This window comes from Falco biarmicus, chromosome 6 (assembly GCF_023638135.1).
Source record: "Falco biarmicus isolate bFalBia1 chromosome 6, bFalBia1.pri, whole genome shotgun sequence".
NCBI lineage: Eukaryota > Metazoa > Chordata > Aves > Falconiformes > Falconidae > Falco > Falco biarmicus.
In genome coordinates, this window is record NC_079293.1 from 38,634,030 (window position 1) to 38,652,801 (window position 18,772).

The 18,772-nt window shown below is 42.9% G+C and overlaps 1 protein-coding gene across 6 annotated transcripts; it reads right to left on the bottom strand.

The window, feature by feature from the left end:
- Window positions 1–4,143: 4,143 nt before the first annotated feature.
- CCR6 (C-C motif chemokine receptor 6) lies at window positions 4,144–18,567 on the bottom strand. Of its 6 annotated transcripts, XM_056344162.1 has the most exons (5): window positions 18,407–18,567; window positions 15,018–15,124; window positions 9,618–10,680; window positions 7,962–8,038; window positions 4,144–7,119 (listed from the first exon to the last, which is right to left on the bottom strand). In XM_056344162.1, exons 4-5 carry the CDS (start codon window positions 7,968–7,970, stop codon window positions 6,034–6,036), a joined length of 1,095 nt encoding a protein of 364 aa, XP_056200137.1. In that variant the 5' UTR covers window positions 7,971–8,038; window positions 9,618–10,680; window positions 15,018–15,124; window positions 18,407–18,567; the 3' UTR covers window positions 4,144–6,033. The 6 variants fall into 6 exon arrangements, with proteins under 6 accessions (XP_056200137.1, XP_056200136.1, XP_056200140.1 ...); XM_056344161.1 differs by lacking the exon at window positions 9,618–10,680; XM_056344165.1 differs by lacking the exons at window positions 15,018–15,124; window positions 18,407–18,567 and adding an exon at window positions 11,603–11,746 and having other exon boundaries at window positions 9,618–10,026.
- Between the last annotated feature and the right edge of the window lie 205 nt (window positions 18,568–18,772).

Below are 18,772 nucleotides of genomic sequence, written 5' to 3' on the forward strand. Positions count from 1 at the left end.
AAAAACATACTTGATACTAACAAAAAACAATAACAAATTACGTTGACTAGAGGCAAAACTTGATCTGATACCTACCAGAAATTCACAGGTTAAAAACTGAATACTAATAAAAGACAAGCAGAGAAAATCAAGGACAGCAGGCAGAGTTCCACTTGTATCTACTTTAATGGCTCCATACCTTTGTAAAAGCTTTTCAGAAACGGGACCAGAAATCACAATAAAACCATAGCTGGATGATCCTTTGCAGGCTAAGAAACAAACAAAAAAATAATCACCAGCTTTCTGGTCATTAGGTAGCTTTTTTCCTTTATAATTCATAACCACTAGATAGGACTAAGCACAAATCCTTCACAAATAAAACTAACATGTTTTGTACTGAAGTATCAGGGCTGTCTATGCCTGACGTCAATCAAGATGACAGATATTTTCTATTTTGAAGAGAAGCTCTTACTTTGATGTCCAGCCATTGTTTTTTCCTGAAGGAGCTGAGCATTCCCTACTTCCCCAGCCCCCAGTGAATCACAAGTTTATAAATGTTTCAGTTACTACAGATTAAATATATTTTATTAAGTTAATTTGTATTAACTAAAAGAAATGTCTAGGAATGACAAAGCTATACTAAAACTGAGTTAGAGCTTTAAAATGTTTTGATAGAAGGGTGTTACAGCACAAACTAGTAGGCTGCAATAAGGCTTTTACTGTCGGTCAGATTCTACTGTCCTGCTGTTTGTACTCTTCAGGCCAGTCCCTCTGCTTCTTCTAGGTCTCTCTTCATTCAGTACTTCTCTTCCAGGGCTATTTAACTACTTAGCAGGAACCGGCCAGAGCTGCACATTATCCACATCAGCCAACCCACCACCCCTGAAGCCAGCCCACAGCTGTATATTATCAATGCTAATTAACCCAGCTTCATTCCTCTACAGACGGGTATTAATTCAACTGGTTTAGCTCAGCTTTTATAGGTACAGATCAAATTGAGAATGCAGTAATTCAATGTGTATTTCTAATAAAAAGGCAATGAAAATAAATGGAAGATGGTGTTTTCATTAAAAATATGAATGGTGGATCAGGATACACAGTTGGGTTACATAATACTATCAATCTAAAGAAAACTGTCTATAGATATCAGCTAGAACACTGTACAAGCAACAGGCTTTTCAGCCTGTAGGAAAAGGGATCCCGACCTGGTGGGTAAGAACTTTCACCATCAAATTAAGTTTTTAATGAGCATGTTTTGTGCTCTTGACTAAATAATAACCAGACACTTGTCAGCTTAGGTTGGATAATGGAGTTCATTCAACCAAAAATGGAGAATTTGTTTTAAGGAACTTCTCATAAAAGGAACTTGACTATGCTCAAAGCTGCCCACAGAAACAATTCCTTGGTTAGCGATCACGTCACTACCACCAGGTCTAATCTTATTCACCCACAATAGAAGAAATGCCATTGAATTCCCTCTTCAGCCTGCAGGACCTGCAACTACACTGCCCAGAACAGAATTAAGAGCTAAATTAAGGCTGAAACATCTTTTTTTTTTGTTTTTGGAGCTGTACTTTACATAGGCTGCTTCAAAGAGGGTATGAGCTCCTAATCCATAGGTGGCGGCAGGAGGTGGTGCCTCCTACCACAGGAGGTGGTAGGAGGGAATAGTCTGATTGCTCAGCGGCAGCAACATAAAAAAACAGATTATGAGCCTCTTTCAGTGGTTTCGTAAAATCATTTCCTTGGCTTTTATTATATTATCTGAAAACTAACCAGAAATGTCAGAACAGTTTAGATGTTTCCTGAGACAAACTGTTCTGACATTTTTAAAATGTTATCATTTGCACTTAATCTAAAACTATTTTTTCCAAATCTGAAAAAGTTCTGAAAGCTTCAAGTACCATCTTCTTGCTGCTTTTGTAGCAACGACACACACACAATTTCACAGTTCTCGTCAGCAAGATTGCCCTACAAAGATCTAAAGTAGAGTTTGGTCTAAATAATAAAATCCAAGTTATACCTGTTATGTACTTAATCATTATCATTATCATTATCAATAACCTTCCATCACAAAAATGTTCCTCTCTAGACTGGTTTTTTGTGTTTCTCTTCAGTTTTCACTCATCATCTCCAACTGTTACTTATTTTTTATATAGTTTTCATTTTCTTTCTTCTGCCTTTCCTTGCTAGTAGCAAGCCCAAAATTATTTTGGTCTCCTGTGCTCACTGTGACTCTTTTGCAGGTTCACCAGCTCATAGTAATTATTATTATAAGAAAATTAATACATAAACAGAAAAGATAGCACATGAAATTTAAAGGGAAGCAAGTTGCCACTTTTTATGGGGAGCTAAATAATAAATTAGGTCCATTTTCCAGATGATATGTGTCAGAAAACAGGATTAGCTTTAGGCTGTCTGCACTGAGATATTATGCCTTTATTTAGCACCATGTACTGATGACCCACCTCCTTCTGAACTGCTTGAATGCAAAGGGTCAAGCAGGGCCACCATGGAGCCATCAAAAGCAGAATGGAACCCACTAACAAGCAGAGACCTTGTACGTGCAGCCAGTACCACAACGCAGTCCCCAGGTGGAGGAAGAAGATATGCATTGTCTTCTCGAAGCTTATAGCCACATCTTCTGTGTGTGCAACACAACACAGCGCAGCATGTATCTTTCTTTCTTTAAATGTGGTAGGAAATGAGGACTTATATAAAAATAAGACTATTTTCTTCAAAACAGCAGATGGGATACATGCAACAAAAAAAGAAAATTTCACTACATATTTGCTATGCAGTGTACTGCACAGCTACCACAACATGAAAATAATAATAAAAAGCAGCATCTATAGCAAGCTCTGAAAACTTACTTCATAAGCAGTGAAAGTAACACCCAAGTTCCTATATATGTGTGCTCTTTTCATGTCCTAAACTCCCAACACCAACCCCAGCTCACCTGCCAGTTCTGGTGACATGGTCACCGAAGGAAAACAGAATATCTGGGGGCCCGTCAGCAACATCCACTGGCCAACCCGCCACTGTGGCCACCCCATCCACTGCTGCACATTGAGCAGTGGGGCTCCCCTCTGCTGTTTTCGCTCTGAACTGGTCTTGCTCTTTTACCTTACGGTATATTTCACAAAAAATGGTAAGAAGGTATTGAATGTCAATTACATTTGTAGCCACCCATACTTCCATTCTGTAGCTGCCCTCAAAATTGGAGTAAGAAAGCCAGCACGCCGTGGGTTGGAGCTGAGGCTCTGCCTGCTCAGCAGCCCCTTGAGAGCCCGTCCTGTCCTTCACCCCATTTCTCCAGAGACAGGGCCATCATTTGCACTGGCTGTACCTCAAGCAGGATTTTTAGTGAGGCCTCGACGTTGACAAAACTCATAGCTGAAGCACCGTGTTCCCCTTCCCTTAGCAACACTCCTCACCCGTGGGAATCAGGGAACAGCTGGGTATGTTTTCTGCTTTTCAACATCACTTCCAGTGAGCATTTTGCCTTCCCACGAGACAGCAGCCGGCAGGCTGTGTTGCCTCCCGCATGAGGCAGGTGTCCCACCACCATCATTCCCAAATCTCTAGGGTCCTTCACAGCTGCCAGGGACTGGTGACCCATGAGGCAGCCTCTCTCCCTGGGGAAGGTCCCAGCCTGCGGGACAGAGCTTTGCTATCTTCCCCCTGCTCCCTCACCCCAAGGGAGGATGCCCTTTCTGCCAGGAACGCCTCCATGAAGGCTGTGGTGCACTCGCCCTGCCCCAGGGCCCTCCCTCTCTGCCCAGGGTCTGTCAGTGAGCCCCCTCCGGTGGGATGGTGACAGTGACAGGGGCAGGGACTGCCCCTCGGCCACCGTCTCACCCCTCAACCCCAGCCCGGCAGCCATCAGGGCAGTGCTTGAGGTGTTCAGTGGCTGAAGGCCAGTGCAGGCACGGCAGCAGGACCGGTGGGAGGGTGGGGGTGTCTTTTGAGCCTTGCGGGGCTCTGCCCAAGAGCCGCCATAGCACCCAGTGAGCTCCAGTCATGGACATGTCGCCCTACGGCACACCTCACACAGCCTCTGAGGGAGAGATGCTACATTGTTCAGGTGTGGGAGATTTTGCACTGAATAAGAGAATGTCTCAAGGCAATACATGTAGCAAGAAACTCTTAGATCTGAGGGGATTTTTTCCTTTTCAGTTTCATTTTTTATTTGCCAAATCCTCTTCCAGAAAATCATCAGTGCTATATACAGCAAATGCATGCATCTGCACTTACATAATTTTGTATCAGATTCTTGCCTAAGTTGCTATTCAGTCATGATAAATATATGCAATCCTTATCACACCTGGCGCTGATATTTAAAAACCTCACACTGCACTGTAAACAAGGCTGGACTGCACCTGCCAAGGCAGCACTAGTTTCGTGTCATGCCATATCAATGCCCTTCCTCAAGGGATCTTCAGCTCCACCACTGTCGTTCTTGACCTTTTGCGTTGCCACTGAATGACATGGTTAGTGATCCCAGCTCTGCTGTCTCTTCAGCCATGAACTTTAAAAAAACCAAAACCACCAAGGTAAAGAGCAAGCTGCAGATTGCATTAATTGACACAGCCGTAGGAGTGTAATGTCCCACACAACAACAAATGCAGACACCATCATGGCTTACACTCGCATTGCAGCGGAACTCCAGAGGGCTGGTAGGTACTTCAGCAGACGACAAACGATGGTGCTCTTCCTCCCTCATCCATCCTGCCCCTCTGCCCTCCAGCTCCTGCTCCTGTCTACTTTGCCATCCCATCATGACTGCTACAGTGTGGTGAAGCTCACTCAATGAGTAGAAGATCCACTGAGGATTTGCTGAAAAGTCACAGCTGGGTAAAACTAATGGCATTTATTATAAATATTTCTATATTCATAGTGAGCCAAATGCTGACTCAGTAAAAATTCTGTCTGAATTAAGCCAGATTATGGTCTCATTTTTAGATATAGTCCTTAATAATTTCTGAAGCAAATAAAGCAAATTTTATATATGCAGATTTGTGCTAGAAAATCCTTTCCTAAGGAAACTTTGCTAATGGCTGCTAAATACCAAGAAATGCATCATGTTTTGTCACCAATCAAGTTCCAACAAGAAGTGTTGGAATAACTGCGGTTCTGTACAGTTTGTTGCCTTTTTAAAAGCGGAGTGTGAAGAGATTTCAGCTAGAAAGAAACAACTTTTCGCAGAGATATTCACCAGCTTATCAGCTTTGATGGATTCCAGCATCTGAATCCTGTGCCAATGAAGAGAAGCATCTCTCAAGCAAAAAAAAAAAAAGTTCTCTGTTCAGAAGATAATTTCAGTAGATATTTCAGTGTTCTCTTTGATTAATAATTTTCTTTTTTTCTAATTTTCTGTTTAGTAGACCTGTCACTGTTGGCTTTGATGAGCCTCATCCCTGGTGTAAGCAACTCCTGATGAGCAGGTGGAGTGTAGAACTGGGCAAAGACTCACGAGACCTAACCCCTAAGCCCAGCTCTGTCAGCAGCCTTAACCCTGTTTCTTCATTTCTCTGTTTGCTTTCCTTGATGTGCTTTGCTCAAAATGCCATCTCTTTAGGTCAGTATTGTCACAGTGTGACCTTTCTGTAACAGAAGCACAGTGGAAACCTACACTTAAATAGGATTTCCAGTAGCAGTAATTAACAGAAATAACATAAATGTAAACAGAATGAGCCTGGATATAACTTGATTAATTTATGTAGTACTTTAGGGATATTTCAGTGATGTAGGACAGATGAGATGCCATTTTCCCTAGAAAACAAGGAGGGTTCCTCTGTAAACTTCACTTTCCTGATAATTCTAAGAAAGTGCACTTTAGAAGAGCATGAATGTTGAGAGAGGTAAATAAGATTTCAGTTTTCCACAGTACAGTGTTACTCTTTTATCTTATTTCTTTTCCTGAAAGAAGTTGTAGATAGTTGGAGCTCCCTTAGAGTTACAGAGAAGCCCAAATGACTTGTCACAGGCACAGTGACACTGGTTTAGGTTGCTCAGTGGGAAGAGTCCTTCAGTAATACAGTTCAAATTGTATTACATAGTAAATGAAGATCCATTGTCAGTCAGAATTTCACTAGTCTGTCTTGAATGACAAATATCAGAGTTTGTCTTTGAACAACGTTTATGGTATATTTTGTCTCTCATGCACCATAGGTCCTTCATTATCTTCATGAAATAACTTCTGAACTTCACTCCAATAAACGCATAGAGCACAGGGTTCATGCAACAGTGTAAAAATGCTATGGCTTCAGTGGTGTATTTTGCATAGGCCATTATCTTGTCACTGTCACAAGATTTGTCTATCTTGCCCATATTTACAGCTGTCAAAAGAAGAACAATGTTATAAGGTACCTGGCAAACTAGGAAAACAGCTACAATTAAAATGATCACACGGATTGCTTTGGTTTTTTTTGAATTCTGAGCTTGTTGTAAGGATCTGACAATGAATGTATAGCAAAAAATCATGAATATGAAAGGTATAAAAAATCCAAATCCAACTTGTAGACACAGCAGCAGTGATTTCAGCATCGTGCTTTCAGACATTCTGTCAAATCTTTGATCACAAATCTGTTTGGTTTCATTGACGGAGAAGCTGTAACTTTCACTGTATAGAAAAGAAGAACTAGAGATTAAAATTGATGATGCCCACACAACCAAACAAATGAGTTTACTATATGCGAGTGTTCTTGCCCTGAGTTTAAATGATTTTGTTGCTTGTACGATAGCGATGTACCGGTCCACGCTGATAAAGGCCAAAAGCAGCATGCCACAGCTGAAGTTGATTGCATAGATACCTCTTGTCATTTTGCAAATGAAATCACCAAAAATCCATTTGTCAGCAGCATAATTCACTGCCCACAGTGGGAGAGTGAGAACAAACAGTATGTCTGCTATGGCCATGTTCAAGAGGTACACATCCGTCATGGACTTGGTTCTTTCATATAAAGCAAAGGTCATCACTACAAAGATGTTACCAACTAGGCCGATGATACAAATTAATGAATATGCAACTGGCAAAAATGCTTTTGTGAAGTTCCGGACTTCCAACTTAGAACAAGGCTGTGTGATTAAAGAAGCATAGTCTGAATAATATTGATAATCTGTGGTACGAGGCTCTGTCTGTAAAAAAGAAGATCATCAGTTAACACATAGGTGCTCTAATTTCTATATAGTAGAAAGATGATAGATAACAAAGTCATACATTTGGAAATCTTTCAAAAAAATCAGTATACAAGTATTATATGGCTTGCTGACTTGAAATGGAAATGACATTTCCCTTATGATAACTGTAATACTTCTGTTCAGTCCTTTCCATGTCTCAGCTTCAAGTCTGTATCAAACTCATCTCAAGACAGACCACACACACTACGTGTTTTACACTGTTTCCACTGACCACACACACCACAATTACAAATGCATTTAACACTGCGGAGGAGACTTGTGAGAACTAACTAGGGAACTTCATAAAATGTTAATTAAGTTATGAACACGGAGATAATCTTTTTGGATGGCCCAAAGGTCTCCATCTTCAAATACATTATGCAGAAAGGATTAGTCTGTCCTCACAGAAGACTCTACAGTATAAAAGTCTGGATTTGAAGTAGGGGGTCTAGGCTTCCTTTAACATCAAGGGAGAGGAACAGGGCTTTCTAGCTGATACTAACTTAGCTTGGCTAAATTAAGCCCAAAAAATGATTAATTCTCTCCACTCAGCTAGACAGACAATCCAGGATGGGTAGCCTCAGACAGTTACCTGCTCCACAAACACCAAACCTGTAGTTATATTTGGTGAGTGCAAACCCAATAAACAGTGTGCTTCGACAGTGAACTCTGCTGTCAGAACCCCCCCCTTCAGCTAATCACTCCTGAGATTAGGGCATTTGGACCAGCAGCCGCAAAGAGCTGGGACTTCCAGATTCATTGCTTTATTGATGTGCTAACATAGTTTATTAAGTACTTACAAAACTCATTTTGGCAGTACACTTCTCAGAAAGAAAAATATGTGAAGAATAACTTCAAAATGCCTTCCCAAGAGTTTCTGAAAAGAAAATAAAGTGGATTGGGAAACCAGCACAAGAAATGTGAACAAATAGAAAAAACACAATTGGAAATAAAACATTTATTCAAAGAATCTCTTCACTTCAACTATATCAACATTACACAGGGGCATCTCAACAAATCACACATCTCTGCAAGCGCAATGCAGTTGGGGAAAGTGGATGGTTTGTATCAGTATCATTAAAAGCACAATCTTACATATGGAATGTTTATTCATACAGCTAATAAAAATATATGACAATAAGTGGCTTTTACTTCACAAATTGCACCACAAGAAATGAAAGTAAATTAAGTTTTACTTTCAGAAATCCTGTATGACAATGGCAATCAGTGTATTGAGGTAAATACGAAGCAAATAGACAGCACTACCTCAGTACACTCCATAACAGTAATCACAGAATGGCCAGGGTCAGAAGGGGCCTCTGGAGATCATCCAGTCCAACCCCCTGCTAATGCAGGTTCACCTAGAGCAGGTTGCACAGAATTGTGTCCAGGCAGGTTTTGAATGTCTACAGAGAAGGAGACTCCACAGCCTCTCTGGGCAGCAGATGGAACTTCTTATGTTGCAGTTTGTGCCTGTTGCCCCTTGTCCTGTCGCTGGGTACCACTGAAAAGAGCCTGGCCCCATCCTCTTGACACTCACCCTTAAGATACTTCTGGACATTGGTAAGATCCCCTCTCAGTCTCCTCTCGTCCAGGCTGAACAGGCCCAACTCTCTCAGCCTTTCCTCATAAGGGAGATGCTCCAGTCCCCTGATCATCTTCACAGCCCTCCACTGGACCCTCCCAATAGTTCCCTGTCTCTCTCCCTTGAACTGGGAAGTCCAGAACTGGACACAGCACTCCAGATGGGGCCTCACCAGGGCAGAGTGGAGGGGGATGATCACCTCCCTCGACCTGCTGGCCACACTATTCCTAATGCAGCCCAGGATCCCATTGGCCTTCTTGGCCCCCAGGGCACACTGCTGGCTCATGGGCAACTTCCTGTGCACCAGAACTCCCAGGTCATTCTCAGCAGAGCTGCCTTCCAGCAGGTCAGCCCCAGCCTGTACTGGTGTGTGGGCTTGTTCCTCCCCAGCTGCAGGACCCTACACTTGCCTTTCCTGAACTTCATTAGGTTCCTCTCTGCCCAACTCTCCAGCCTGCCCAGGTCTCACTGAATGGCAGCGCAGCCTCCTGGTGTAGTTTTGTATCACCAACAAACTCTGTCCCCTCATCCAGGTCATTGATCAGTAAGCTGAACAGGACTGGACCCAGTAGTGACCCCTGGGGAACACCACTAGCTACAGGCCTCCAGCCAGGCTCTGCGCCACTGATCAACCCTCTGAGCTCTGCCATTCAGCCAGCTCTCAATCCAGCTCACTGTCCACTCATCTACCCCACACCTCCAAAGCTCACCTACAAGGATGTTACGGGAGGCAGTGTCAAAAGCCTCTCAGAGGTCAAGGTAGACAACATCAACTGCTCTCCCCTCATCAACCCATCCACTCATTCCATCATAGAAGGCTATCGGGTTGGTCAGGTGTGATTTCACCTTGGTGAATCCATGTTGATTATACCTGATAACCTTCTTTTCCTCCACATGCTTTGAGATGATGTTCAGGATGAGCTGTTCCATCACCTTTCCAGAGGTGGAGGTGAGGCTGACCAGCCTGTAGTTTCCTGGGTCTTCCTTCTTACCCTTTTTGAAGACTAGAGGGACACTGGCTTTCCTCCAGTCCTCAGGCGCCTCTCCTGTTCCCCATGACCTTTCAAAGATGATGAAGAATGGCTTGGCAATAACATTTGCCAGCTCCCTCAGCACTTGGGAGTGCATCGCATTGGAGCCCATGGATTTGTGGGTGTCAGGTTTGCTTAAGTGACCTCCAACATGATCCTCCTTGACCAAGGGGAAGTTTTCATTTCTTCAGACTTCCTCTCTTGCCTCCAGAGTCTGGGAAACCTGAGGGCCAGCCTTGGCAGTAAAGACTGAAGCAAAGATGGCATTCAGTAACTCCACCTTCTCTGTGTCCTTTGTCACCATGGCACCCACCTCATTCAGCAGCAGGCCGCATTTTCCCTAGCTATCCTTTTCCTACTGATGTACTTGAGGAAGCCTTTCTTGTTGCCCTTGCCAGATTTAATTCCAAATGGACTTTAGCTTTGCTGGTCACCTCCCTGCATGTTCTGACCACACCCCATATTCCTCCCAAGTGGCCTGTCCCTTTTTCCACATCCCATAAACTTCCTTCTTCGGTTTGAGGTTTGCCAGAAGCTCCTTACTTGTCCATGCAGGCCTCCTGTCCCCTTTGCTCAATATCTTACTCATAGGGATGCACCTATCTTGAGCTTGGAGGAAGAGATGCTTGAATGTTAGCCAGGTCTCTTGGACACCTGTACCTTCTAGATCCTTGACCCATGGGATTCCTGCAAGGAGGTCCTTGATGAGGCCTCCTGTAGCTGAAGTTAGCTCTCCTGTAGTCCAGGTCTGCCGTCCTACTTTGTTGCCCTGCTTCCTCCACACAGGAACCTGAACTCCACCATCTCATGGTCACTGCAGCCAAGACTGCCCCCAACCAGTCCTTCTTTGTTTGTGAGTACAAGGTCCAGGAGTGCACCTTGTCTCGTTAGCTTGTCCACCACCTGCATTGAAAAAATTATCATCAATGCTCTGCAGGAGCCTCCTGGACTGTGTGTGCCTAGCTATGTTGTCTTTGCAGCAGATATGGGGGTGATTGAAGTCCCCCATGAGAACCAGGGCCTGTGACAGTGGGGCTAGCTCCAACTGTCTGTAAAAGGCCTCATTGGCTTCCTCTTCCTGATCGGGTGGCCTGTAGCAAACACCCACAACAGCATCCCCTGTGTTGGCCTGTCTCTGAATCTTTATGCATAAGCTCTTGACTTGTTCTGCATCCACCCCACGGGAGAGCTCGATACATCCCAGTTGCTCCCTCACATAAAGAGCAGCCCCACCACCTTGCCTTGCTGGCCCATCTTTCCTAAAAAGTACATAGCCACTTGCATCCCCAGAGCTTTGTATTCAAGCTTCCTTGATTCTGCCCAGGTTCCGGCTTATGGTGTCATTTGTGCCCAGGTGAAAGAGTGGCAGTGCATGGCAGTCTGCGCTCTTGACAAGCTGCGGCACCCTCTCGGCACCATCTCGGACCTCGGCTCCCGGGGGGCAGCAAACCTGACGTGGCTGCATGGGCGCCTCAGCACCCTGTGACACAGGCACCCACTGCGCCCACCCCATGTTTCTTTTTGCAGTAACCACGGTGCTGCTGGGGCAGTATCTCCACGCAGACCTTGCTCGTGGGTGTCTGTAGCTGTTTGAGCTTCCCATCTGTTCCTGGTTGTGGTGCAGGAGGGTGGCCGCCGAAGTGGAGTCCTGCTTTTGCGGGTCACCCGGGTCCAAGGTGCCTCATTCTCTGTGGTGTCTGCTACAGGAGCACAGCTCTGAAACCACCTGTCTACCTCCGCCTGGGACCTCTGATACTGGCAGCCTTTTTCCTGCAACTCGGCCACCTGTTGTACCAGCCCGCACACACCTGAGCCAGGCACTTACCTTTTCCCCAGGAGAAGAGTCAGGGCGCTCACATTAGACCCACCACCTGTACCGTCTCCTTCCTCACCAGCTCCGGCTGGGTGGGCTTTAACTCCGAGCCGAGCGCCCACCACCCCGCCGGGACCTCGGGCCCTTCCCCGGGGTGCCGCCCCCGCCCCCCGCGATCCCCCGCCCCGGGACCGCCCGCGCGCTGCTTCCGGCTCCCGCGCGCTGGAAGCTCCCGCCGGCAGCGCCCCGCCCCCCGCCTCGCCTCTGCCTGGCGGCGCTTTAATCTTTCCTGTGGCATTATTATTTTAATTTTTATTTTTTTACTCTGTATCTCAGCACTTTTCACTTCGCATCACTTGCCCTGTTGTATCGCACCCGTGAGGCGGGTGGAGAGCGCCGGGGTGCATGTGTTTAGTGCATGGGCCTGTGTGTTACAGGCTGAGAGAACAACTCAATTTATCGCTCTGATAACTACGTATTTTACAAATGGTAATTAATTAATTTGCACCACACCCTGGGGTGACAAGGTGTTACTACCTTTATTTTACAGAGAAGGAGCCTGGGCTCTGAGTCAATACAGTATGTGCCTGCTTGGGTGCCCCCCACCATCGCTTTTAAGCATATTTAGTGTTATAAAGAATTTCAGTTACATAAAGGAAAGCCATTGACTCTGGCTGCAGCCAGGCTCAGACTTCTGCAAATCAGACCACAGAGTCTAAAGTCACAGATAGATAAAATGGGGAACATGCCTCTGGATGCCACATGCACGAAGCTGGGCTTAAATGACTTGTTTAACCGTGCACAGGAACCCACAGGCAGGAGATTCGGTTCCTCGGCATTCCCTGGCATGAGCTCAGCCCTCCTCTCCGTTAGCCGCTCCGCAGGAATAGCACATCCCGGCACTGCGGTGACTGCAGGGACTGGGTGACATGAAGTCCCATGTTTGCAAAGGCTGTGAATGGCAACTTTAGACTTTAGGTCTAGATAAACAAATCCCCCCTGCTCTGGAATTGCCTGAATTCTGAAAGAGAGAGACAGACAGATAACCTGTAAAAGTGGGGCAGATGTGCTCCAGACATAACTGGGAAACTGAGGGAGGGAAAGGACTGAACATTCTCCAAAAGCATAATGAGGGTGAGACTCTCTCTGACTCATGGCAGAGGGCTGCAGATGGGTAAAGACCCACACTATATGATGTTGCTTAAGCATGACAGCTTCTCTGGCTTTCCTGCCCTTTAAATAAATCTTTAACCAGCTCTCCAGCTTCCTCTGCTGGCTTTTCAAAGCTGATTTTTAGCAGCTGTAGGAATTTGACAGCCTGAAAGCAGTTGAACACCTTCAGAAGAAAGCTTTAAACCATTTAAAGTGCCTCTCAGAAGTGCAAAGATATATAAGGCAAGCAGGTAAGCTGTACAGTTCAGCTGGGGCTGTGGTCCCCAGCCCATCTTTGAGCAACTCTAGTCTCCATCTGCTGCTTTACCCTCCCCTGATAACATCCAGTCAGACACTCATGGCCTTCCTTGGTGTTCCAGTTACCCTTTGCTCTTGGCTGCAACTGCGGTAACTCTTCAGTTACACAGCACTGAAAGGCTACCTGTCTAAGGTACTATTCCAGAAACTGTTATTTTATTGTTGCAAGAAAAATACCTTTCTAGGTATCTGTCAGTCAGATCTTTCTAGGACATACATGGCTAAAATACACAGAAAGACCCTGACAGCATATATTCTTTGTAAAATATTCACTCTTCACTCCATTTAGCCAAAGCCACTCCCAAACATTAGTGTAACGTGTATGTCATGGTTTAGCCCCAGCTGGCAACTAAGTACCATGCAGCCGCTCGTTCACTGCCCCCCCACCCCGAGCAGGATGGGGAGGGGAATTAGGAATAAGGTAAAACCCAAGGATTGAGATAAGAACAATTTAATAATTGAAATAATAATAACAACAACAACAATTGTAATGAAAAGGAGCGAGAAGGGGAGAGGAATAAAATCCAAAAGGAAGGGAAAAAAAACCCTAACCAAGTATGCACGATACAGTTGCTCACCACCCGCTGACCGATGCCCAGCCAGCCCCCAAGCAGAGGCCCTGGCCAACATCCCCCAGTTTATATACTCATCATGATGTTCTATGGGATGGAACACCCCTTTGGCCAGTTCAGGTCAGCTGTCCTGGCTGGGTCCCCTCCCAATTTCCCGTGCCCCTCCAGCCCTCTCGCTGGCAGGGACCAAGAAACTGAAAGGTCCTTGGCTTAGTATAAACATTATTTATCAACAACTAAAAACATCAGTGTGCTCACTGTTCTCACATGAAACCCAAAACATGGCACTGCACCAGCTACTAGGAAGAAAATTTGCTCTGTCCCAGCTGAAACCAGGACAGTGTAGAAGGAACAAGACAGGGTGGGGGCATTTAGAAGAAAGGGAGCACAGGTGTTTCCTACAGCCTGCAAGGAGGGCTAAGAAATGAGATCTCTTCAGATTAGCCCTAGAAGAAGGGCTCCCTAGTTCTCAAACTAGCTCAGCAGAAAGCCTGTAGGGAACCACAACTGTTCATCATGGAAGAACTGCATACCCTCCCTATACGCTACAGGAATTCACAAAGGCACTGCCAGTCACAACTCTATTCAGAAAAGGACTTCCATTGTCCAGCAAAAGCTTCCTGAGGATGGCTGGTACGAAAGTAGTCAAGAAAGACTCAGACTGAAACCAGAATTGCAGAGATCAGATTGAGGACCTCATTTAAATCTCTTGAGCTGATTTCCTTTTCTGGCTTTGAAACAGTATTCACCAAAGTTATTAAGAAGATGCACCAGCTGCAGAGGAAGTTGAATCACAACTCCTATAAACACAATTTTCTTTTCAATGTAAATCTTTTTAAGAGTCTTTCAGTAGGCACCTTTATAATTTATAACTTGCGTATTTATGGCTTTAATTAACATTAAGGTATTAGTTAATTATAGAAAATATATTTCCATATATATAAGGGGGCAGGTGTGTGTTCTAACATTGTTTATATATTACATATAGGCACATGTCTGTGCATGTACACACAAGCTTATGTTCTGAATATTAAATATATAAGCCTTGCATTTTTATGCTTGCTATTTTTTCACTTCATCCACATTATCATATTTCTTCTCACTATGAAAGCAATATGTGTGTACTCAAAAGTAAGATTAAACTACAAACTTGAATACAAAATAATGATTTCAATTATACAAGCAAAGTATAATGGATAAAGAAATAACTCAGGAAGAAGATAGATTTCTATAAAGAAAAAAAATTCTCAGTACTTGGAAGGAACTGATAGGTATTTTTAAAGTATTCTCCACCATTGTAACTACACTCCTACTAACGAGCTCAGTTTAATACATTCATCACACATACTTACATTATAGATTGCCTATTTTATTTTAGTACTTACCAGATTTGCAAATTCTCTGAAGAGCAGGTGAAAGAGGATGTGTGATTCTGTTACATTCTTTTGTGGCTGCCTTAAGCACATTTACCAGCAGCCTCAACAGGAGTACACTTTAATGCAAAAACCAAGAAATAACAGCATCAGTTAAAGGTACAGGGCTCAATTGAAATAATCATCACTTCCTCCTGACAAGCAATAATAACAACCTGCTTTTTTATGCAAAGGAAAATATTTAACCTTATCTATGCTGGAAACATGCAAGCTGGAGGCAAATAATTTACTAATTAGGCTACCTATGTAATTATACTATTTTTTAACAATCAAGCTAGCATTAGAATCACAAAAAGTAGGATGGTAATTGTCACTGTGCTCAGAACACATTCTGAATTTTGGCCTATTTTTGCAAAGGGTGCACTTAACGTCATGCAGATAAGCAGTTTAATCATTAATCATTTAAATCAACAAGATCACTTAGAGTAGAACTGCAAAACTGAGACAAGTGTTCATTACTGAATTGAGTAATAGCTGTTTTCTGAAGAAAAAAATAATAATCTGATCTGTCTCAAGGCTGACATTATCCAAATGTTTTGCCTGAACTGTGGACACAACACATGCACATGCCCAGGTAAAGAATGCAATTGTATTTGCCTGTTTGACACAAACATTTGCTGTTTGTGTGCACACTGTTCAGGTCTGTTGCTAAAGTCAGTTGGAACTAGACATGAAAATGTTTCATTTTGTGTTTTTTTAATTTTAAATGCTATAAATATTTCTTTTCCAAACCTTAATTTCTGACAACTTAGATGTTTGCATTAGCAGCAAAACCAAAAACTAGTAAAAAAACCCTTCAAACTTATTTATTTTAGAAATTATGTGTGTGAACATTCCATTGCAGCTTGTGTTCTCGTTACAGACACCAGATGGCATTAATATAGGCAGCCTTGTAAAGCATGATTAAATTAACAGAACGCTGTATCTAAAAGAAATGCCGTATGATAGGTGTCATGCTTGTCTTTTTCAGAACTGAGTGTATCACAATATTAGGGGCTCCCTAGCAGCCTAAGTATGGTGCTGCTTTCTGCTAACTGTACCCAGTGAATGAAACAAAAAAAGCTGGATAGTGCCAAAATGTGACTAGTAGATTTAAAGTAATGGTACGTAATCATTTAAACAGGCACTTTCACATTCTTGATAGATGATTTTCATAGGATCCAAGATCTTGACTTCAGCTATGACAAAATCCCAACATATTTGCATGGAACAACACAGAAATACTTTAAAATCCTGAAATATGAGTCTGGTTTTTTTCTTATGTGTTTCTGCATATGTGGACGCAGTGCATGCATGATTTCATTGTTGCTGCTGAAAAGCAGTCTTCACTGTTTGATGCATGCAAAGCAAAAAAAAAAGTATGAAATCTATCTGGATTGTGACTACAATAACTTCCATGAGCTCACTCTAAGATTTATTTGGCTTCCTTATTACCGTTTGGACTAAACTGTTCCCTGTCATCACAGATCTGGGGAAGGTTATGATTAAATCCATAAAGTAGTTGAGCATTGGAAATATGGTTTGGTAAAGTCCAGTTACATGGAGGAAAGAAGATGTGTGAGTTTCAGGGCAGAGAAGAAAAAGGTAAAGACAGAAGGCCAACAGAAGCAATTGTAGCAGACGACTAATATTATCTCCATTTTAAGTTTCTATTAATAAATCAAAATAGCAGCTGCAGTTAGAGGACCAAGGGTGAAGTAATGGTCAAAAGACAGATTCCTGAAAGTTGCAAAGATATCAAAGAACAAGTCATGAGGCAGATGTTCTTTTCTCCAGTTGTCTGCCTTTGGCTATCTTCAGAAGCAGGACATGGCACTGAATGGACTTTTGGTCTGTGGGACAGTTCTTGTATTCTTAGCAGCCACCAAGCTCTGCAATGTATCTTAACTGTCTGAAGCAGTCCAGATTCAGTGACTTGCCACAGTTGCTGAAGAACACCTATGTTTTAATTGGCCTATGCTGATGAGCAAGGAGAGCTGAGCTGTTGATCAATGTAAGAGGGCAGCACAGAGGCAGGGGCGTGAGTGGGGAGGGTGCATAAGCAATGATGTCTTGGAAGGTGCTAAACAATTGCACTGTTTTATGGTTTTCTACATTTAGATGTTTGGCAAGGTGCCCAGATCTTGTGAATCTTTCCAGACATCCTTAACCACAATAGTGAAGTTCTTTTCACTGTATTATTTATTTCATAATTCATAACAATTTCCATCATTAAAACTTCACACATTTTCAGGTCACCTTTTTAACCTCTGCTAAGAGGGGCTTTTACTTTTTTAAACTGCATTTTTGTACTCTTTTGCTAACTTGCTGTTACTTGCATGTCAAAATGTAGTGAAGGAAACCATCCAATTAACTTGATTTGGGCTTCAGATGAGGCTCATAAGGTATTTTCTGGACCTTCATGGAAAGAAAATACAAGCTTAATTTTTAAATCCTTTTTAGTCCCTCAGGTGCTGTAAGGAACACTACATTTACTCTTGATAAGCTGAGGTGCATATACTTTTTGTATTGACAATGCTATGACAGCCTAGATCCTGTTTTCAAAGAACTCACTTTCTATCTAAATGCTGCCTGAAGCAAACCACAGATTCCTGCTCGCAGAGTCTGACATTTTGAAACATGGGCTCAAATCTTGTGAAAAACAGCAAATTCAGAGTAGAAGCACATTCTATGTCAGTAAAGGAAATTGCTGATATTTCATTTTGGTCCATTTCCTTGTGGGCCTTTTAAGTGCTTCTTTCTCATAACTCTGGGACTGAAGAGATGAATCTGCATCTTGCAGACTACAAACTTCATTACACAAACCCAGATCATGGCAGTCACGTAAGCAGCAAATAAAGAGTAACAGAAGTAGAAATTCCCTCTGTATTACAAACATGTATGAGACTTCAGATCACTAACCTGGCCCGTGATGATTGCAGTACATACTCAAACAAGCACTTCTGCTACTAGCAACAGCTTCTAGCATCCCTCTCAGACAACAGCCTATTTTTGGAATACTAAAATATTCTAATATATTTTAATATTAATATTTTACAATACTAAAATACTGCTGTGAAGCAGCTGAATATTATCAATACAATTTCATGGAATGGGAGTCATTAAAAGATAAATCAGAATTTTTAGGGTTAATTAAAAAATAGATCAGAATTTTAGCTTATCCATTACAAAAACTATTGCTCATCTCGTTCAGTATTTAGCTGTTTCCTAATTTAAATGTATCTCATGTTTTTAGTCTGCAATATATTCAATATTCACCATGAGAACAGTCTTTCAGAAGGTGAAGAACTCACCATGTAGGTGAATGCCAAAATTAATACAAGTTAACCAGTCCAACTTACCTTCTTAGCACGTTTTCTTTTGACCCAGTTACAAAGCCCAGACAGCCTTCCTTGCAGACACTTTGTGCTTCACCTTCGCACTGTGGCAAGTGGAAAGGGTTTTTTTCCTTTTTAGCTATTTGAAAATCTGCATGTTATGCAAATGAAGCTCCCACATACAGTTAGTTTTTGTTTGTGTGTTAGAGCTCTGAAAGGAAATCTACTCTCGTTTAGCTAATATGGTTATTGTGGTTTCTCAAGTCTTACCACATGTTAGTTTTCTGCCACCACTAATTAAGGAAAGAAAATATTGAAAGATAAGGAAAACAAAACCACCACCTGAATTATTCCAGAATCCACATGTTTCTTCTGGAATGACTAGGGATG